This window comes from Lytechinus variegatus, chromosome 12, assembly GCF_018143015.1.
Source record: "Lytechinus variegatus isolate NC3 chromosome 12, Lvar_3.0, whole genome shotgun sequence".
Classification (NCBI taxonomy): Eukaryota; Metazoa; Echinodermata; class Echinoidea; order Temnopleuroida; family Toxopneustidae; genus Lytechinus; species Lytechinus variegatus.
The window spans coordinates 22,302,959-22,326,356 of record NC_054751.1 but is presented as its reverse complement, the minus strand read 5'-3'; the positions used below and the strand labels follow the sequence as shown (position 1 = coordinate 22,326,356).

Below are 23,398 nucleotides of genomic sequence, written 5' to 3'. Positions count from 1 at the left end.
GGGGACCAAGGTAATTAAATGTTGCAAGCAATATTTCTCAGTAAAAATAGTAATAATTTCCAGCAAGAATATCTTGTTTTACAAAAGGTGACATTGCAGAGATGGAATGGCAAACTTTTGAGCAATTAAAGATTTGGGCCCCATTGCATAATGGTAAATTTGCCATCCAATGGTAACTACCATGGTAATATTGCTGTAACAGCCAATCAAAATCAAGGATTTTAATGTTAATGTAAATTACCATTACATGGCAACGTTACCATAATGGTAACTTTTATGCAACAGGGCCCTGGATTGACATGATGAATCTTTTCAAAGAAAATATAACTGGAAGAACAGCCACGTGTATTTTTGACACAGTAGTGCACAGTGAAGTCTCACATCAGGGTTCAAGGGAAATTACGCCTCATGTCGATAATGAGCTTAACTCTTTTACAGAAGACACACAGCTATTGGTTGATCTAATCATATAAAACAGTTTATGATTGGTTGAAAAAGAAAAGTGGGCATTCTTAGAGATAAAATATGGGACATCCTTACAGAGTAGATAAGATAATTTTCAGAATACCGACCCAGTTTTCTTATCTCTTGTAGAAATATCATACATCTATACATACACGAACAAACCACACAGATTCAATGTAGATTTACAAATAAGAGAAACTATTCAATGCATTTGATGATAAAGATTAAATATATATTCTGAAAAATCATCTTTTCACTTTTACAATCAACATCACAGCAAAATTCTAAGGTAATCAGAGACTAAAACTTTTCAAGAATATGGACGGATAATAAGAAGTGAATTAGATTGAAAGAATGCAAAAGAATCACCTTGCATAAATAATGGAATATAATATACAATTTCAAGTCATACAGCAAGCACTGTGAGATTCATTCAAGAATGGATTAGGGTACCAATGAACAGTCATTTTGAATATGCATCTAGTAATCGGAAAACATCCAATATCGTAAGTCCTATGCAATTTTAAATTGTAGTACAGTTTCATCATAAGTATATAGTATGCCTCGTAGTTAAAGAGCAGGACCAACAAGAATTATAAGGATTATATTAGAAAAATAAGCACAGAATACAGACATAGTTTGAAATATTTCTCATAAAACAAAACAAATCAAATATTACAAAATACTGATACTTTCAATGTATCTGCTCACTCTTTTAATAAAAGAATTTAGAATAAACTCAGGAGATTACATACATGTCTTCCTTTCTGCCCCATAACATTGAAAGAGTAGCAATACAATATGAAATTTCAAATAAGTTATGCATTCCTTAATATCATGGGAAATATTTGCACCACTGAGGTTGATTTTTTGCAAACAAAAACAAAAAATTGTGAAGAATAAAAGGAATTCATAATAAAAAAAAATTTCCTTTGAAAAAATCCAATCAATATCAGGTATGGTGGTACAATAGTTGTTCTTAAATGAAAGACTGAGAACTCCTTGAATGCCCATGCTGTGAACATCTTCAATATTTCTACTGTAAGGTTTTATGATGGTGTGAATAGGAGTAAAATGAATCTGAGATTATTGGTGAAAACTGTATATGCATTCAACAATACTGTCCTTAAGGAGTCGTTTCTCAGGATAATGAAAGATTATGAAAACCTAATATACATAGGCCTACTTATTATCAAATATGTGACATTTACCACAAAATCCACAATCAGTTACCTAAATTTAATGGTAAATTCAACTAAGAAAAAGCAGATGCTATGCTTTACAATAGCAGGTTACTTGTCAAAAGTTGTCCATAATTACCAAGCATAGAATAATGTAGGTGCTTCGAGAGAGTTTCACAGAAAAATATGGTTGAAAGTTTTGGGTTCAATCGAACATGGTGCATACAAATAAACTTTTGTATCTTTTTTTTTTACCCCAATTCATGAATTAAAATGTTCACAGTATTTGCAGTCAAAATTACGATTAGAAATATTACAGGGAACCTTGGCTGGTGATTTATTGTGGGTTTTGATAAAATGGGGAGCATTTCACAAAACAAATAGGGAGACAACCATTGAAAGCTATCAAATTCCTTGCCTGTCATTGGCTCAGAATATATCAATCAGTGAAAATGAATGGCAAAATGTTCAATGAAACATTACCCATTTTCCTTTGGATAATTTTCTCAAACTTGAGTGACCATGAGGTTGGGCAGACCATAACAAACAAAATTGAACCATCCTCGATTCAACAGTTCTAGCTGCAGCTGGTCACCATCCCCTTTGCCCTCTTGACCTTTGACATCGGGTGTCGCTGACCCCCGACCCTGGGGTCGACCTGACATGGACCCGCTTTTCTTCCTACCCTTTTCCTTCTCTTTCTTTGGTTCCTCTTGCTTGCCTCCCTTCCCGCCCTTGGCGCTAGCCTTAGCCTTGCCCTTGGCAGTGGCGCTCGTTTTGCCATCTTTCTCTGCGGGAGGGGCATCTTCTCCTTCCCCCTCTCCTTCCTCTTCCTCTTCTCCTGGAGCCTTGTAGTACGGGATGAACATCCGGCGTACTGTCTGACCAGTGGTGCGACCAGTCTCAAGAAGACCTTGAAAGTACGGTGAGAGGTCATGGAAAAGCATGAGCAAACAAACATGAATAAGCTAGAACAATCACTGAAGGTGATTAATAACCCTACAATATATTGTTACTATGGCATCATTATTTCTGACACGTGCAAAAATGTCCGGCACATCTTATCCTCAAGACCAGTGTGTGAGCCAAATTTCACGAGAATTAGTTGAAAACTAATCAAGTAGTTCTAACGATAGATTTTTACCTAATTTGGGATATATAATGTTGTTACTATGGCAACACAATTTCCGACACACACGAACTATGTGTCTCACACATCTTTACCTCAAACCCAATGTGTGAGCCTTGGTTGAATTGGTTGAAAATTGACAAAGTAATTAAAACTGCAAATTTTTGACCCAATTTTTACCATATTAATATGTTACCATGGCAACAGGCTTTCTGACACATGCGAAAAAAAAATTGTCTTGCAGATCTTCACCCCCCAAAACAAACATATTCTAAGTTTCATAAGAATAAGTTAAAAACTGAGTAAGTAGTTCAATGCTCAAGATTTGCAACGGACCGGCCGACTGTACACTGGTTGCTGTATACCCCCTTCAAACTTCATTTAGCAGGGGTATAATGATATGAAAGAATCCAGAAAAGGGCACAAGTGAAAAGGGAAGAAAAGGATTACCACAGGAGCATTATAAAAATTATGAAAGTGGGGAACAAGATCAAATGATTAAAGCAAAATATACACTTGAGTCTGTTTTGACACAAGTCAAATTTCTTTTGACAACACAAATCTTTTGACAAAGGCGAGAATACAACTAAGGATTGGAGAGGTAAACAACACCTGCTTCCAGTGTTTTGCATAATCCATTCTAAAATCTTCAACTCTAGCAAATAATCAAACTTACGGAAGTTTGACTCATGTACAAAGGGACAAACGGGGGAGTAGATGACAGGGGAGGTAAAGAGGACTACATGTTCAATGATAAGGAATACAACTAAGAAGCAAGATGTGACTGCATGCTTTTACGTCTGAAAGAACAATGGGATGAATATGAATGATGATTACTCAACTAATGGGGTGTTAAGTGTTGTGTGTGGTTTACAAGGCATCACCACATTGGTCAAATAATGCTAACAGGACGTGCGCTTCTGCGTATTAATCAATAAGATTGTGTGTTATATATTATGACTTTTAAATCATGCTTAACTCTTTGTGAATCACCAGTCACGTTATCCGGATATTCAATCTCTCTTTAAGAAACAAAATTTGATATCAGCTGAGCCAAGCAGTTTGTTTTTACACATTGGGCTTCGATATTTCCCTGACCAAGCATTTTCTCACTACTATGCCAAAAATATATGGATGATACAAAGTAGTGAACACTTTATTTCACTTCTTTTTCAGTGTGTCTTGGTGTATTTTTGTGGTTGTCTTTTTATTGATCTGTTTGATATAGTGTGCCGTTGTGGAATCTGCAGAAAAGAATACAGTAGATGGAAAGGTGGGGTAGTTCATAAGGTTCGTCGTCACTTGATCTACAAGAAGTTGCTTGATTTCTCAGATAGACTTATCAGTCACCACATTGTCTATAAAAACCATTTGGCCTACTACTAATTTTGTATAAATTGCCACGTGGTTAAACTATGTGTGATCTAATATCCCCACTTAGTGGAACTATATATCAGTTCTAATAAACATAAACCTGTCAATCATCAAACCATATAGACTATAGCCAAAGTGTATATTAGATGAAATTGGTGTAGTCTAGCTGGAAGTTAGACAAGAGTAAATGAGCTAAATGGCAGGCAGACTAAATTTGAGCTGAGGGAGGGTGAAAATACTCTCATTTATTTCCTTCAGTAATATATACAAATATCATGCATTTGAACATGAATATACAAATATAATCATGAAACATAAAGATGATATTCTTGTTTTAATGGTAAGTAGATGAACTGGTTGAAGACAAAGTAGCATTAGACCATGTGAGATGAGACCAAACAGAGAGTAGACAAAGCATGTGTAGACCATTATGCAATTTACCAGCATTACAGGAACATGTTCCTCACAAACAGTTCACACAGGTATGTTCTTGCCAGGTCTTGTACGTGGTTTCACAAGGACACATTACAGGGGCCGCGGAACTGGATTGAAGGGGGAGGTTGGTTGGGGCTGGGGGTCTTCAGAGTCTGACCCCCTTTTCCAAAACCATTTACAAAAACATGTAAGATACCATCTGATTGTGATTTTTTGCATGGTCAGCCCCCCCCCCCCTCCCCTCACTTTTGGCTCAGACATCCATCTCCCCTCCACCTATTCAAACTGTTCCACGGCCCCTGCATTTGCTTCTATAAAATGAAAAACTGTGTTTTCTGTTTACCTTTCATGAGAGTATTGAAGGTTGAAGCATTGTCTCCTAGCTTGCAGTGCCATTGGTTAGACATGACACATCCTGCTCCAGCTAGACTCAACAACATGGCTGTCTCTACTGGCTTCTCAAGGGATAGGTCAGTGTTGCTGTTTTAAGGAGTGATCATAAAAATAGTGATTAAACTAATATGAATTCTTGTTTATCTCAAGTAGGATGACAATGTTACCCCAAACCCCTAACAAGAGTGTCGCTAGGGCGAGCACATAATACGCGGGCATGTACGTGGAAAATGGAGTTATTTGTCAAGCAAGAAAGGTGAAAGGCTGAGACTTGAGCTTTGACCTCTTGACCTAAAAATCAATAAGCTTCCTGGGATCCATGCTGATATCATACAAACCAAATTATGAGCCTAGGTTAAGTTAAACTAAAGTTATCACATTAACAATGACTTCAGAAGGGTAAGATAAAAACATGTTACTGTGACCTTGACCTTTTGACCTTAAAAATCAATAGGCTTCCTTGGATCCATGCTACTATCATACTCACCAAATTATATGGGCCTAGGTTAAGTTAAACTAAAGTTATTGCATTTACAAGGACTTCAGAAGGGTAAGATGTAAACACATCACTGTGACTTTGACCTCAAAATCAATAGGCTTCCCGGGATCCATGCTGGTATCAAACACACCAAATTATCTAAGCCTAGTTTAAGTTAAACTGAAGTTATCCCGTTTACAAGGACTTCAGAAGGGTAAAATGAATGCATGTCACTGTGACTTTGACCTTTTGACCTCAAATATTAATAGGCTTCCTGGGATCCATGCTAGTATCATACACACCAAATTATATGAGCCTAGGTTAAGTCAAACTGAAGTTATCACGTTGACAAGGAAAAGTTAACGGACGGACACCGAGCATGATACCACTATACGTCCCATCTAGGACGAGCGTATGAGAAGAAAGTTATCACTGATGAAATCTTTATCTTAAAAAAATAAATGAGTTTATGAATGTATGAAAAAATACTCCCAAAATGTTTGAACTAATCAATAAGATGATAAAGAATCAAATGACAAAATAAAGACAAATTTCAATAAAAGAATCAATAGGAAATGACAAATAAAACAAAATAAAATATGATTTAATTAAAAATTAAATGATAAAAAGAAACTGACAATCTATGTCAAACTCTGTCATTTTAACAAAAGGGCAAAAACCTCCTTCAAAGGTAGGCCCTACAATAGAAAATACTTCAAACGTGCATTCTGCATCAAACTTCATGCAAAGATAAAGCAATGAAAGATTTATACGAAACAAAGAGCTGGTAATAGATATTGATAAAAAAATAAAGCATTACATTGGTGAATTTTTACGAAGTGTGAACAATGAGCTGTTTCAATTTAAAAAAAATTGTTTTAATAATGCATAAAACTTTACTGAAGGGCATGGAAGGAACTATTTGTGTCATGTGATATAAAAAATACTTTTTTAAGTGGCAAACCTTTAAACTACAAAACAGAAAAACTTTAATTCTCTTAGAAACATGTTTCAAGTATTTCAATACAAAAATATATTCAAATTGTACTTAAAAGATCTACCGGTATATAAAAATAATTAAATTAGGCCAACCATCTAAACTTTTGTTTTTCTTCAAAAGATCAAAAAATCACATCATAAAATGGCTGTTCGTTTCAATTCACCACTCATTGAATATACCAAAATACTATAAAATGTGTTTTGATATCAAAAACCTACAAACAAAAATTGTGGCAAAGACTGTGTTATACCTTGGTCACATTTGTTCTACTGCGGCCGTACGGTGAGTCGAAAACACTCATTTAATTCATTTTTATTCAAACCACCTATATGTAGCTGGTACAAAGAAAATGTTAAAACGGCTGTTTTCGACTTGCGGTACGGCCGCCGTAGAACAAATGTGACCAATGTATAACACAGTCTTTGCCACAATTTTTGTTTGTAGGTTTTTGATATCAAAACACATTTCCTAGTATTTTGGTACATTCAATGAGTGGTGAATTTAAACGAGCAGCCATTTTATGATGTGATTTGTTTATCTTTTGAAGAAAAAGAAAAGTTTAGATGGTTGGCCTAATTTGATTATTTTTATATACTGGTAGATCGGTAGAGTAAAAAACACTCGTTTAATTCATTTTTATTCAAACCACCTATATGTAGCTGGTACAAAGAAAATGTTAAAACGGCTGTTTTCGACTTGCCGTATGGCCACCGTAGAACAAATGTGACCAAGGTGTAAGATTTAAGAAAATTGAGAGTCCAGTTCATGATTACAAGAGAAACAAAAATGAAGCAAAATAAATAAAAAATACAAAAACTGAAGCAAATTAACAATCCGTATCAAACATTGCCATTTCTTGTAGACATGGAATTAATTCAAAACTTATGTGAAATTATGCAAGAATACAAGTTAAGATATATTCAGCACAAATGGCAATGAATCAAGAAGTCTGATAAATCTATAATGAAGAAAGAGAAATTCGCCGTATATCATTGAATTTGATGTGTGGAAGCATAGGGTTGCATGTGTTCTTTATTCATCAGATCATACATTATTTGGTGATGAATAACAGCATACTGATTCATATGAAGTCTGCATTGGTAATGTAAATGTGTATTTTAAGTCAAAGAAAATATAAAGTCTGGATAAATAATGTGCTTTATAGTACTATTGAAAAAAGAGCTGAAAGTGAAAAAGTAAGTTATATGTGTAATTTATGCCATATTAAAAAATAAAATGTGCTGTTTTCTTTTGTATAGCTAAACCCTAGACATACATGTACATAACTACCAACTTATGCAAGAAACTAGTTGCCGACAAGAAAATGGCCAGCACAGGAATTAACCTATTATTATTACATCTTCAAATAACATAGAGGAAAGAAAACTATCTTCAAAGAATACAAAACGTGAAGAAAACAACAAAATCATCAATAAATATTCATATAACGATTTCTGGAAAAGAATCCAAGCAAATAAAAAAAGATCTGGAACGGAGTAGATAAGTAGAATTAAAACAAACAAAACAAAATCATATTTGGTGTATACGAGTAATTGCATTGATAAATTTGCATAGTAAATGTAAATCTAGCAAAGCATACATGTATGGGTGCATATTGTATGAATTTTTTGTGAGGCATGTATGTGTAAATAAAGTGAATGAATGTACGTGACATTTTAATCATTATTTTATCCAACTCATTCTTGTGTTCCCAACCTGAATTTGTCAGACCTTGCCAAAAAGCGACACTTTTTCACTCTAAATTCAATTCCTGAAATGTCACATGAAATAATTCTTTTTTGGGGGTGCTGAAAATAATATAAATTAAAATCAAAGAAAAAAATAATAATTTATCGGGGTGCCTTAACCTCATATCTCAATATTTTGGTGGGACAACATCAAGTTATAAAAAAAACCCTCAAAATCGCAAAAACATGAAAACTCCATGTAAAAGGGAGACTACTGGTATCACATTGAAAGGTCTTTTGCCAACCATGTTTCTTTCACTCTCCTAATACAAATATTTGGATTTGGGGAAATATGGGTAGCATTTTATGAGACAATTCATGTTTTGAGCTAATCAGATTCAATGATTTCACTAGCTCATATCATTTGTTAGTTAAAAATCACTATTTTTTTATGAAATGCTCCCATTATGTCTATGTCTCCCCAGCAGTTATATGAAGTGATGTTGTTGTTTTTTATTAAAAAAGAAAATTTGAGGGAGAAGTGACAAATATTCCTGTATTGCACGTATAGACCTGCCTGCAAAGCATAAAATGAACAGATAAACAAAATGAACAACTGTTAGCTAGAATCGTAGCAGTATGTGAGTGTGAACAGAGGCATTACCGTTCCATTACTCCAAGATCCTTGGGAGGATTAATCTCTTGACCTAATGCTCTCCTGGTATATCAATAATAATTCATATGCACAGATCATCTCAAACAAAATTATTATTTCTGTTAATCTCTTGACTTAATGCTTGCCAGATATATTAATGATAATTCACATGCACAGATAATGTCCTACAACATTATAACTTCTGTTAATCTCTTGACCTAATGGTCGCCTGGTATATTAATAATAATTCATATGCACAAATAATCTCATACATTATAATTTCTGTTAATCTCTTGACTTAATGCTTGCCTTGTATATTAATAATAAGTCATAAGAATGTATCATTCTCGTGTAAAAATTTTATTTAGGCTATAATTATCATATGCCATTCCAGTCATTCTTTTTATATATATAGATTCTGAAATATAACACAAGTGACTGCCTTAGTCAAAATCTCTTGGGACCACAGTTAGGAGAAATTTGAATAAGGGAGATAAAAAATCTATGCTTTGCATGATTCGGACTCAGATTTTTCTTTTATTGTTGAGAGCAAAAGATTAAATTTTACTTGTTTTCAACCAATACAAATGAACTTTCATGATCGCTTTGCATGCTTGCTAAACTTAAGCAATTATTTGACTTGTCTTAATCTTATTAATTACAATTGAACTTAAAAATTAAATTAAAAATTTTATGATTTCTTTTGAACAAAAATACGAAAAAAAATCTTACTTTTTAGTAACACTAGATATTCATGAAAGAGATGAATCTTATAAATATTCCTTTTGTCATGTTGAATATGTATAGCACTGGAGACAATAGAACAATGCTTTAGTACTTGTGTAAGCTGTGTTATAATGGATATATCCAATAAAAGACTTTCTAAATTTTATCAACAGAACAAAAGAATACTATCAATTTTCAACTTGAGAATCTTGAAGAACAGATGTCATATGACACCTATTCTAAGCTGCTGGCTTGAAAAATGATGACCCCTCTCATCTTGTAACTTTCCTATTTATGAGCTCTAGTGCCCATGTACATGATCAGTTTGTGTAAAGATGGAGCCATGAAAATTAATTTTAAAATCATGCTTTGAAATGTTTAACTAAAGTAAATGATCTGATAGAATGCAGTGTTGTACAGAGCATACTCCAGTAAAGTCCAGTTTCATACAAAATTGCCAAAGGAAGTCATAGATTTCTAGATGATGGTAATAATATAAGTCATTTCAAAACCTTCGAATAAACTCTTTATTTATCCATTTGAGCATAATTGTCTGTCACAGACATACAAATTGAATGATTTATTTAATTATAGACAGAGACAAAAACTCACTGACTACATGGCCCGTAATCTGAAGTCCACTTTAACTTAAGCCATGTTCCAACTCCGAGCCAAAATGATAGGAAGCCGAAAATGTCAGAAGTTTGATTACATTGTAAATTTGTAAGGTCTATTGTGCTCTTTTATCATGCTTTGATATTGAAGAGAACCATCCTTCCTACTATTAACAGGTGGTCATTAATTAATTTGAATGTCAAATTAGCAGATGAACTGAACCTGTACCATTACAGATTAATTTTACAAATGGCCATCCATAGTCAAACCGCAACTTTAGACAAGAGTTTATATTTACTTAAGAATATTGGCCATAAAAACTTTCTCTATGAGAACAATCAAATTCATCAGCTAATGGGTTAAAATTGATAATTATTTAAACTGAATTTATCATTTATAATGGGAAATAAATGAAAACTAGTGTCGGTAGCTTACCTCTTTTCAACATCAATCTTTGACTGACGCATGAAACTCTGGTTTGTCTGGACCAGGTCTAGGATGATTGCGAGAGAGATTTCTGTGAAGAACAATTAATAATGGTAGGTACATGTACGAGTCAGAAATTTTTAGGATGTTCATTGAACCCTATAGTTTAATCACTTTCATATCAGTAACCCCACGTACCAGTTTTTCAACACTTGATCCTCATTTGCATTATGGTAAATGTAGACTGTATACATCCAAGCATTTAGTTGTGAAATGTAAACACACTAAAATTCTTTCAATTTAACTGGATTTCACAATCAGAAACGATTACATTACTTCTAATCCAATCACCAAACATACAGGATATGATTATACTGCACTGGATTTGACAGAGTTAGTTTCTAGGCATGAATGGTGCATGAATGCACAACTGCAAAAAATGTCATTGTTTCATGTCCAGATCTATGGAGTTGTTCCAACATTATTATGAAAGAAATAAATATAAAAAAAAACACATTATAACAATCATTCAGTCTGACTGACCAAATTAGCAACAATGCATGAGATTATACATCATCTGAATTAAGATGTTGGTTTTCAGTGGGGGAAGGGGGTGAATAAGTACCCACTCTATCGATTTTCAACATAATTTGACACTCACCCGACAGGTTGACTGGGGCTAATTTGAATGGCGGCAGTTGAGAGAGAAACTTCTCAAGTCCATAGAAAATGAATGCATTACAGTCCTTCATCTGTTCCTCAAACTCTCCCAGACTACAAAAAAAAACCAGCAATAGAAACAGTGCCAACCAAGCCCATCCCCATTGACTACTGAATATAAAGGCTTCCCTTGACTTTGAGAACTATTTTGTAGCCCTGGTTAATCTAGTTTTAATGAAAAGAGAGGATAAAGCCATCTAAAAAGTTTTTCAATAAAATATTTTTTTCCAAACAAGAAAGTTCTGAATAATTGAAAATAATAAATAATAACAATGATCGTCACATACAAGTAGCGCTTCATAGTTTGTGTTTCTAAGCAGTTTATATTGTAATTATTAGTACCCCAATCATAGGATCAATCACTATTCCACACATAAAGGGCACCATCTCCACTTCCTGATATAAGATTGCTTTTGTATAGCAGTCCTCAAAAAGGCAATTTTACTTAAAATAGCATAATAATGTATGCAGAGAATTCTCAAAATGACTCATATTTTCTGAAATATCTGTGATAAAACTGTCTGTCCCTCTATGAAATCAACAAACGTTGTGTCAAACATGATTTCCTACCTACCATGAAGACTGAAGTAAGGAGACAAGCTAGAGTATTAGTTGGACTGATCTAAATTCTGAAGTATTCCATTAAAAAAAACTTTGATTTACTAGTGGAAATCAAAGCAAAATCACATACAATGAAACTGTGCATCATTAGAAAATCAAAATTGCTGTCAATTTTAAGCACACAAGTACAAGTATGTTCGCAAGCTTTATTGGCATAGTGCAGTCATTACATATAATGGAATCTTATGTTTTCTACAAAACTTTCATTCCTTACCATTGCTTTATCATATATTTTGTACAGAATTTGATATCAAGAACACTAAAGAACACAATTTGCATTTCTTTGAAAATGGAAATCTGCGATCTCCATATTGAGCATGATAGGAAAGTTTCAGGGCTATGAACTGTAGACATACCTTGGTATATGATCATCACCCAAAAGACCTTCCCATCGAGCTGTGAACTGGGTCTGGTACAGCTGCAGCGCTTCCTTGGTCACATGCACAGGGCTGTTCACATCTGAAAATTAAACATCCAGTACATGTGTTATCATTGGCATACCGAGAACAAATTTGGGTATGAAAGCCATCGCATGGTCCCACTGTGCCCTGGGGCATTTCATTAGGGGCTAAGCTTGATAAAGACTTGTGTGTGAATAGGCCAGATCCTGCTCTGGGGATGAGTACTTTTGTACTTTTTTTCTTTTATGTACACACATACACTATATACATTGCCTTTGATTGCATTTTAAAGGAAACCAAAACCTAAGAAGAGAAGCAATCTTATTGGAAAGAGTAAAATGAGAGGAAAAATTTAAAAAAGTTTCATCAAAATCGGTTATGAAATAAGCAGGTTATGGACTATTAAAAATTCTGTTGTACTTTCTATGTGGATCCTCAAATTGGCAAACGTGCTTCAAAATGGCTGATATTGTGGACAACTCTCCATTTGTTTTGTACACAAATATTTCGGATTTTCCTCATTATCTTTCAAATTGCATCTTGCCTCCTTCTGAGCACAACATATGTCATGGGAAAATATAATCCACACCAAATATGTCAAGGTCAGGAGGTGATAATGTGGAATATGTAAAATAAAGGGGAAAATCTGAAAATATGTGTACAAAACAAATGGAGAGTTGTCCACAAAATCAGCCATTTTGAAGCACGTTTGCCAATTTGAGGATCCACATAGAAAGTACAAGACTTGTTAATAGTCCATAACTTGCTTATTTCATAACAGATTTTGATGAAACTTTTTTTTTTAATGGTTCTTCTCATTTTACTCTTTCCAATAAAATTGCTTCTCTTCTTGGGTTTTGGTTTCCTTTAAATGGTGCTAACGAAATCCTCTGAATCCTCATTATCATATTAAGCCCCCCCCCCCCACTGCCCCATTTTCCTGGTTGGAAATTAGTTCAACCCAGTTGATGACTTGATTTCAAGATTGCTATAAAAGTAGGTATATACTCACAATATTCAGAGGGTTGATAAATCTTTATTTGTCTTTAAATAAAGAGGATTGATATTTTTCAAACAGGCATTAGATTATCCTTAGGTTATAATACAAAGTAATCACACATCCTTGAACAATTAATTCTCTAATGCCATATCAATAAAATTTGTTTCATTGACATCTATTCAATGTCTCTTCGTAGAACCAGGGAGCATTTCATTTATCAATTCATCTGAGATTTTTCACTGACAACTGTTAAAAGCTACTGAAATACTAGCATATGACTGGCCAAGACCAAGTATGTCAGTGAAAATCAATGGCAAGAAACTTTGTGAAATGTTTCCCAGGTTGATATAGTAATAGCGTTATTCTAACCTGTTTCAGGAGAGTCATAGTGAGGATCCACGACATCTGGTCACAAGTGGGAATTAAGGATAAATCTTATTGAGATAGCAATCTTACTATTAACATATTAAGCCATTGAACAGAATTTCAGTATGATATAATATGATATGATATATGATATTTTATATAACTCAAACAGAGATTCTTGCCATCTGATTGGTTGAAAGGTGTTCAATATTTGGTCCATTCTTGACTGCGAGCATTTTGTAATTTTCCATTGCACGGTGAACGTGAATTTTTATTTTTCCATTGCATGGTAAGCGCGCTAGCGCTCCCTCATTATAATCATGTGTATGTCTACTTACCTGTGTGTGTATGTGTGTTGCGTGTGTTTGCGCGCATGAAGTTGGCGCAGATCAAACTGACTGTGCGCACTCGACTCAGATCCGTGTAGCAATGCACGTCACAAAACAATGAAAGCAAAGGGCTGATGAGCTGTCAATACATGGTGTAATCCACCGACTAGAAATTATCAGAGAAAAGGAGTTGATGGAAACAGGCCAACCTAATCTTTCTTATTCCTTTTTTACATTTTTAAAAACTTTGTAACTTATGAGTTATATAAAACACATAATGAATGTAAATATTTGTGCAATGGAAAGAATATTTACATTCGATGAAAGATTAACTTTACATCTTTCATCTCATGAAAATATTCTTTCCATTGCACGCATACACACTTATTATTTGTATACTATAGACCCTAGCCCATGTTATCTCTGGCTTGGTTCTCTGCAGGCACAGTAAGCCTTTTCTGCCTGTGGATTTGTCTTTCATCTTCACATTGGTATTGGGAATACATTTTCATTTCATCCTAGTTGCCCATAATACAAGTGATGCTAAACCAATGATTTTCTTATTGGTGGCAATCTACAAAGCATTATGCAAAAATAAAAAGGATGGGCACATTGAAATAAATAAAGCAATGAATATAAGTATTTTTCTTCTCATCTGTACTTGTCTTTTAGAACACACTTAAGAAAATATACTTTCTCAAAAAAACCTGACCTGTCCTCAGACTATGTGATGACATACTCAATTGCAGACGGGGGCATTTTTATCAAACTGAGTTATGTCCATAAAGTATGTATGTCCAACTCCCTTTACATGGGACCTTCCTTGAATGACTTGCCATTGTTTTCAAGTCCATATGACAAGTCATAAAGCTCTTAACCCTAAAAAGACTGGCCTATTTTGGAGGCTAGAAAAACTGGGGGGGGCCTTTTGGGCCCCCCCTAAGATCTCGGCCGTTGGTCGTCCGATCGCAACCAAATTTGGCACACACATCCTTTGTCATGTCCTCTACAAGAAAACATAGTCAAAATACTGATATTCATTGTATTTTTTAATATATGCATAATTAATTATGCGAATATGCAAATTTTTATCAATAAATTGAATTTTTCATACTTTGGTATCTATTGCGGGCCATAAATCCCGTTTCAAGGTTTTCAGCTGTAAGAAGAGGTTGTTTATCATGGAATTGTGTTATTTCGTGCTTGAATTATTAGATATGCTTATGCAAATTAGTAATTACTAAATATGCAAATAAGTACTCTGCATGCGTTATGTAGAGAAATACAATAATTGGCATGTTCTATTGCATTACACTCTCTTGCAATGAGACAAAGCAATCTTGGAAGATACACAAGTGATGTGTTACATGTACACTAGCTGGTGAAAACAAAGCATAGGAGATATCACATAATTTATGCAAATTATATTCATAATTAATTATGCGATTATGCAAATTTTCATCAAAAAATTGAATTTTTCATATTGTACCTATTGCGGTCCATACATGTAAATTCCTGTTTGCAAATTCTTGAGTATTCTAGATATATTTTGGGTTTGTGTAATATATAACTTATTCAATATCAATTATAGCATAATCAACTAAAGTGTGACATTACTTGTCTATTCAGTGTTTCCTGCACCCAAGAATATAGTTGTGCAAGCGATTCTGGTATTTTGCACTACTTTTCTTATGTTTTTCTTTGATTTTAATTTCTTATTTATTTCTTTATTTTACATTTCTTATGTATTTCTTTATTTTTTTATGCAATGTTTTTCATTATTTTCATATCCTAGAACTGCTACTTGAATTAACAAGTGACATAATATAGAAAGAAACAAATAAAAATGTAGTTAGAAAACAATGTGTATAACATTCATTCAAATACCATACACTTTACACACAAACGAATACAAATTTCAATTTCTTACGTGACATGTGATACGAAAATGTTACGTAACTCCGCAACCGCGGCATGGGGGTATACAAATTTGGTATCAAAAGTTGCGCAAAACTCAAGAGAAAAAAGTCATGAAATGGTGGCGCGAACGCTTCATGCGCAAAAAAGTTATCGCGATTTATGTACAGGGGGGGCCTAAAAGGCCCCCCCCCCAGTCTTTTTAGGGTTAAATCATCATGGCTTGATTACTACATGAAACAAAGTTAAAAAGTAGAAAAATGGGGTTCAGATGTACAACAAATCTATTATTTTAGGGAATTGCCTTGTTACCATTCTTCTGATAATCTTTTTGTTTGCTTTGTAAAGGATACATTTGAAGCTGTGTGTATCCAGAGGAAGGCAGCCTGGTGGTACTGTCCTGTCTAACGGCACCTGAACGATGGAAAACAAATTTAAGAGAGAAATATTAAAACACGGTGAAAAATCAAGCATACTGTGAAATATGTGTGTAAAGACAACTCATGGGGGAAAGAAAGGTGATCTTTGTGTTTTTTCTTTATTTTACAATCTCATGGGAGATAATAAACACAGCAAACAGAAAATCTGGCTTTTTGAAGAGGTAGTCACAAAAAACAGGATTGATTGCAACTCTCAGCAGTCACTGTGCTGAGAAAAATCATTTACTGTTCATCATATAATATCCATCTATTTCAATAGAACATACAAAATTAAATGAAATAATAAAATAACAGTGAAAGGTGCAATATGAAGTGCCCCTTTCCTTGACAAAGCCACATAGCCTAATCATGATGACAAGGATTCAAATCTGGAAAAAAAAAAAGAGTTTGGCAATTTTAACAATGACTCTTGCACGCATGATTGCACTCTCAAACTCTTCCAATCTTGAGAGCTATGAACACTTGATTGTACACTACATTTGAAATTCATAAATGAGGCCTTAAATATATTGCAATCATGTGGGTTGAAAAAAAAAAACGATTCTTCATGCATGAAATCTAAGACCTTCATCACAAGCACCAACACAACAGGAACTTCAGTAATCCATTTATATGAAATTACAAATGTGACAGTCCTTCGTAATCTCAAATAATGGGGAAAGGTGCTTATTGTTTTAATGGCTACATGATTTTTATAGGAAGATTGGAAGGAAAATCATACTTACCATCTTGACTCCTTTGTTCTTGTCTTTAGCAGCCTTGGCTTTAGCTGCTTCTTTCTTCTTCTTATCATCAGACATCTCATCTAACAATGAAAAAGAATCAGGGCTTTAGATGTGATATTGGCTACTTATACTGATATTGGTTTGAAACCATTTCAGCTGTGTATAATAACTACATGAAATTCAAAACCAATGCTAACCCCTTTTCTCTGAGCTAAAGTTCATGGTTTTGTGAAAACGTTACTTCTGACAAAGAACAATTTTCAAATATTGTTTTCATCCAAATAATTTTCTCTGAATGTTTTTTAATTGCGATCAAATCAAACAAATTTGTTTCTTGCTTTTCAACAAGAACAACACTTATTCCATCTTAGAGGGGAACTCTGAACGGACCATCGGTCCCTTTGAAATACCTATAATATACAAAGAAGCTCTGAATAGGGACTTTTCTATTTGATGTTATTGACTAGTTTAACTTGATGGGATATCTAGTCTTACCTTCAGGCTCTCTGTAGAATCTGTTGTAGAGCATCTGCAGAGAGAAGTCTCTGGTCAATGCAGTAATGGCTGGAGAGGAGAATATGGCTAAGGCTTCCAGTGGCATCTCAAGAAGCCATTGGTCAGCTAAGATGATAACACATTCATCCTGGGTTTGGTTTGCTGCATCACGTCCTACCGGAGGATTGTTAGACGTATCAAGAGCTCTGACGGGAGAAAAGATTAGAGAAGATGTTTGATTGGCTATTGGACGTCAGTATACAGTACTTCCTGAGGTACAACAGCTTCTTTGTTTTTACTGATGACAGTGACAAAGCAATCCTGAGCCATCTGTATGAATAAACTCAAGTAACAATAATACCATTTAATTTGCTGAGACAAATTTGTCATTAACTTTGGCATCCACAAGTGGTTTCTAAAATAGAGCTTTGCACCAACAGAGATCTAGGCAATTTTGATATATTAAAATGTTCATATAAGTAATTGCATTTATTGACACTGAATGTTGTATCTTTTGGAACCAAGTTCTTCATATATGAGCAGGAATTATGGGATGTATCTTGTAAATGTAAGTATCCAATTCACCAGTTCATTGACAGCTTTTAAAAGCTATAACAGGACATTGTTTCAGGATTCTAACTTTTAAACCAAAAGTGAAAATTGGGTTTTAGTTGGTCCTCCAAGATAATTGATTATAATAGCATACAACTCTGATAAAAGGTGTCTGAAATGGTATTGAGATCATACCTTATTGCTGGTTCCAAGTATGAGGTGATTGGTCTGAGATAGTCCTCTAAGGCTGAGAGTAGGTTGATAAACTGAGCCTGAAGATGATTTTCAGTCTCTCCAAGATCATCAGCTAACTCCTACATATAATGGTAACAGTAACAAAAAAATTATATAGTGACATCTACCTAGAAGTGATCTAGTCCTAGGTACATTATCATAACCCCAGCTAAAGTGTATGCTCCCAGTGCTCAGTTCACTCCAGGGGTCTGTCTTACAAAGAGTTGCTATTGATCCATTCAATCATAACTATGGAAAGCCGGCAACATCAACATATCAAATGCAGGTTTGTTCAAAATTTATTTTTTAGATGTGATGTACTTTCATAATTTCATTGTTTTCTTGACAATTCAGTGTGTTCCCCTTTGTTTACAAAGGACATTTTGCAAATTTCCTGTACAAAAAATTATGACACTGATAATTTCCATTGAGCTACGATTGATCAGATCAATCAATACTCTTTGTAAGACGGGGCCCAGGAATTATTCCTGCCAGGTATCCTTTCCCCTCACCTGGGTCGAGTGCAGTGCTACATAGATAACTTTCTTGCGGAAAAAAAATGTACCTCTTTGATGGGAATGGAACTCAAAACCTTGACAGCAAAAGTCAGAACCACTAAACCATTCTTCAAATATCAAACAGGATGCTATACTTACAAAGGTTTGTATCAAAATCTCAACTTCAAAGGACATTCAAGATCACTGTTCTTTGTACATAGATGTATTCTTTAAAACACTGACCAAAAATAAATTGGAATTGATCTTTCATATTTTAATCCATCTCACATATTTGTGATACAAGGCCAAGATATAGAAGACAGGGAATGATTGTCAGCTTCCATCTGCAGTAGATCAGTATTGGCCAACACCACCCCACACTCAGTGGACATACCAATGCTGGACCATGGAATGACTTCAACTCTCTCATGGATCTTTTTTTTTTAATCCACCAATAAATTGAGATAATTTAAAGGAATTTTGACTCACAGTGACCGCTTCTTTCATATCATCGGAAAGGTTTTCCAGCATACGTTGTCTTTGAGCTTTCTGTGATCTTCTGTACTCCGCCTTCAACAAGGTTTGCATCACTTCCTGTTTGTGCTGACGGAACCTGACGGAGAGAAACAGAAGGTTGTATTGGAGTCATTTTAGAGAACAAAGATCCTTCAGCATGAAAAGATGCAATCAATATATATATAATTGATTTGTATATGATTTGTCAAAGCCTTACAGTTAAAATAAATTAAACAACTGATTGTCTATTGCATGTTACATGCTCTAAAATCTTGCACTGGTGTCATACAAAAGTAAACAGAGGAATATGATTTTTTTTGTATAAACAATCTGTGAAGATGGCGCTGATTATGGGTGTAACTTAGTATCATTGATAGGGGAATTGATAAGTTATCTACAGGCATATGGATAACAAGGCAGAAAGGACAATATATTATCCCTTCACTACAAACTGACCTCATTGAACATATTTTTTTTCTCAACACATCAAACAAATGAATTAAGTGAACACTATTTTGTTCAAAATCATTTCATCATAAAGTGCACTAAGTAATTAATAAGCCTAACCAAACAGTAGGGATATAGTGTAAAGTTTCAGAAGACTTGGCAGATGATAACTGAATTCAAACCAAGTTCACATGAATAACAGCTCCTCTTTTCATCTCTGTTCTTGCATCATACCAATGGATTTTGACCTATAAATCTGTATTTTTCTTAATTGATTAAAAAACATAAAAAATCCATTTTACAATGAAATAAAATCTGCCATATTTGTTTACTCCAGTCATTTTCCATTCTCACCTGTAGCATAGGTTCTCCAGAGCAGACGGCTCAACCAGATTACGAGTGACCTTTGCCCTAGAGGTGTGGGTGGAGCCACCCTTTGACCTTCCGCCTTCTTTACCGCCAGCTTTAGGCTTATCAAGAATGCCACCATACAGAACAGACCTATGAAGGGGAGAGGAGAAAAGGCAATAAACTGGTGTTATATACATAAGGTTGTTGGAGTTAAAAGAATTTGAAAGAATAAATTTGAAATAATGAATTGTTCACTGGCAAAGATTATTTTTTTTAAGAGCACACTGTAGGAAAAAATGCAATTTTCATTTCCTAAATGGATTTTAAGGCAAACTTTTAAGTTTCCTGGCTGAGACAAACTTAATTAACATTTCAAAAAGTCTTTATTCATTTAATCAAAACATGAATAATTTGTAATCATAATGATAATACGACGTTGCTTGTATAGCGCATATCACTACCCATGGGCGTCTCTATGCACTTCATAGAAAAATAGACAAAGAAGAGAGAGGATTAAAGCTATTATGTAGACTGTCTCAATCATAGAACCGCTTAAACAAATAAGTTTTAAGGCGACTTAATGGAAGGGATCGTATTCCAAAGTTTAGGGGCCGCATGACAAAATGATCTCTCCCCATAGAACTTGGTCTGAACAACTGGACACTTAAGCAGATATCTCTGTGAAGATCTTAGATTACGTGAAGGGACATATCTTATTGATTTCTCACTGAGATATTTAGGGGCCAAGGAATTAAGACATTGATAAGTAACAGTAGCTTAAAAGTTTATGTGTGATTTGATCGGAAGCCAGTGTAACTGTTTCAGGTCGGGGGTTATGTGAGAATACTTCTTAGTTCGGGTTATCAATCTTGCATCAATCTTGCAGCTTATATTCGTAAATGTTTGTATTTTGCAGATGTTTTTATCCCCCCTCTCATACTCAATAGCCAGGAAGATGCTAAGCATATTATAATGACCCAAACAAAGTGAATACTATTATCACCATTATTATCATGATCATCATTATAATTAATTTTTTCAATATTATTAATATTATACCATGGCAAATAATGATTGCAGCATGATATAATATTTCAGAGCATTATGCATGTATTTACCTGTCATCTGTGTGCTGTAGAATGACTATGTTGAAGTTTGGAGGCAGTTCCTTCATTAGCTCCAAATGATTGTTAGCAATCAATAAACGCTTCCAAGCCTGTAGTTGGTGAAGTAAGAGAGTGTAATTACAAGTTCCATGTTTACAATATTATAAACATTGTGAAATAGAAACCTTGTACAGTACTTGCCAATCTCCTTTATAATGTTTGTGCAAACTAGAGGGGGTAAAGCACCCAACTGTATTTTCTGTGATGAAAAACTTACACTACACTGAAAATAATTGCAAAAACATTTTTTAAAAAAATATACCTGATGAAATTCTATTAATGGAAAGCATAACGTACAGAAAAAAGCTGAAGACTTCTTCATACAAGTTACACCTCCATTCTATGTTTTTTTTTAAAGAAGAAACACTTAACAGTATAATATATTCAGAAAGAGTATAAAACTGGAAGCAAAGCTTAGGGTACATGCAGATTTGTTTATACATTTTTTGTGCCCTGAAACAAAAGGACGTTAAATTAATCTCATGATGAATTGGGCAATTTAGTTCATGCTTTGCAATTTAAGACCTGTAATTAATATCTATCAGAAGACAGGGAACTACTAAGAAACCATTAAATATAGGAGTGCATTGAGCACCTTACAAGATGGATATGTGCCCTATACAACTACCCTATTATTACTATTGACATTGCCATCATCATCGTCATAGTTTTGGTTGTAGTCGTGTTCGTCGTCGTCCTCCTCCTCCTCCTCATTATAAAAGAACAATATATGGAGCGTTGTTGCCCAATGGATTAGTCTTCTGACTTTGAAACAGAGAGTGGTGAGTTCGAATCCCAGCCATGGCGTAATTTCAATCAGCAAGAAACTTCTCCATACTGTGCTGCACTTGGTGAATGGGTACCTGGCAGGAATTTATTCCTTGAAACATAGCGCACGTAACAGCTGCACTGCTAAAGCCAGGGTGATTATGCTGCATATTCTGTAGAGCGCTTAGAGACTTCTGACAAAGTAAGTGTTAAGCGCTATATAAGCAAGTATAATTATTATGTATATTCACCTCTGACTCTGAACCAAGAGCATCTACAGCAGTTTTCATGACAGTCCCCATGGCTTGGTTGGTGGTGGTGTTTTCACCCAGGAGCTGCTGTCTCTGATGCAGGATGTTAGCCTGTCTAGAGGTGGTAGGGTCTACCTGAGCCCTGGAGAGAGTGTCTTCAAGAGAGGCAGAAGCCTGACAGGACTGGTACAGGGCTAGGTAATGGGAGGCCATGGCTTGGTCGTACTGACCGCATGCCTCGATGATGTCCATGCATGCTGACCGAACCATGTCCTATCATCAAAAGAAATGATACTAATAATCTACTTCTTCAATAGTATGTTAATAACTATTAAATCACTTCAAGATTATTACTTTGAAATCAGCTTCTATTGGACTAACATAACTTCAATGTATGCCCCCCCACCCCCATTCCACGTGTAGTATTCTAGCTGTTCACTGTGTGAGAAATTAGTCCAGGATAGAAGAGGCATAACCTTGTTTTTTTATATATACAATATTTTTTGATGGTTTCTTGTCAATTCGAGGGTGCTGATTACGAATCTGAATGATGCCACTCGTGTAACCTTGAGCATTTTCCGCAAATTGGCAAAATCCAATATGGCCGCCAAAATATGCAAATTACCCATGAAAATCATAAAATTGTCCGCACATTGGCTGTGAAATGCATGAAATTGTGTGACAGGAGTGAAATACAATCTTAAAAAATAATTTTTAATAAAATATTTATTTTCCTGATATTCAAAATGGCCGCCATAGGCCATTGTATACACTATCATGTACAATATGAAAAGGGAAGACTAATTTTCACAAAAATGAGCACTAAACTGCCAAAAATCGCGATGTGTGAACGTAGTAATATATGTAAATCACCATTACTAACGAGATACATAATTTGTAATGTCATATATGGGAAAATTGCAGTATTTTGATATCTAAAATAGCGGTATTGTGTACAATTGCAATGGGAGCCAAAAACTCTCAAGAGTGATCACTAAAATGCTTATTATGAAGATAAAACAATTGGAATACTGACT

At 34.6% G+C, this 23,398-nt stretch overlaps 1 protein-coding gene across 18 annotated transcripts in view; it reads right to left on the bottom strand.

The window, feature by feature from the left end:
- Positions 1–647: 647 nt before the first annotated feature.
- Positions 648–23,398, bottom strand: part of LOC121424906 (cilia- and flagella-associated protein 46-like) — a 95,981-nt gene continuing 73,230 nt past the window's right edge. For all 18 annotated transcript variants that reach the window (XM_041620772.1, XM_041620776.1, XM_041620773.1 and 15 more), the window contains 14 exons: positions 22,362–22,634; positions 21,295–21,392; positions 20,180–20,326; positions 19,352–19,475; positions 18,327–18,445; positions 17,580–17,785; positions 17,085–17,164; positions 16,273–16,333; positions 13,677–13,712; positions 12,263–12,365; positions 11,227–11,339; positions 10,575–10,656; positions 4,928–5,064; positions 648–2,559 (listed from right to left, as the gene is read on the bottom strand). In XM_041620772.1, coding sequence (XP_041476706.1) covers positions 2,153–2,559; positions 4,928–5,064; positions 10,575–10,656; positions 11,227–11,339; positions 12,263–12,365; positions 13,677–13,712; positions 16,273–16,333; positions 17,085–17,164; positions 17,580–17,785; positions 18,327–18,445; positions 19,352–19,475; positions 20,180–20,326; positions 21,295–21,392; positions 22,362–22,634 — 1,986 coding nt within the window. In that variant the 3' untranslated portion in view covers positions 648–2,152. The remainder of the gene's footprint in view (positions 2,560–4,927; positions 5,065–10,574; positions 10,657–11,226; positions 11,340–12,262; positions 12,366–13,676; positions 13,713–16,272; positions 16,334–17,084; positions 17,165–17,579; positions 17,786–18,326; positions 18,446–19,351; positions 19,476–20,179; positions 20,327–21,294; positions 21,393–22,361; positions 22,635–23,398) is intronic.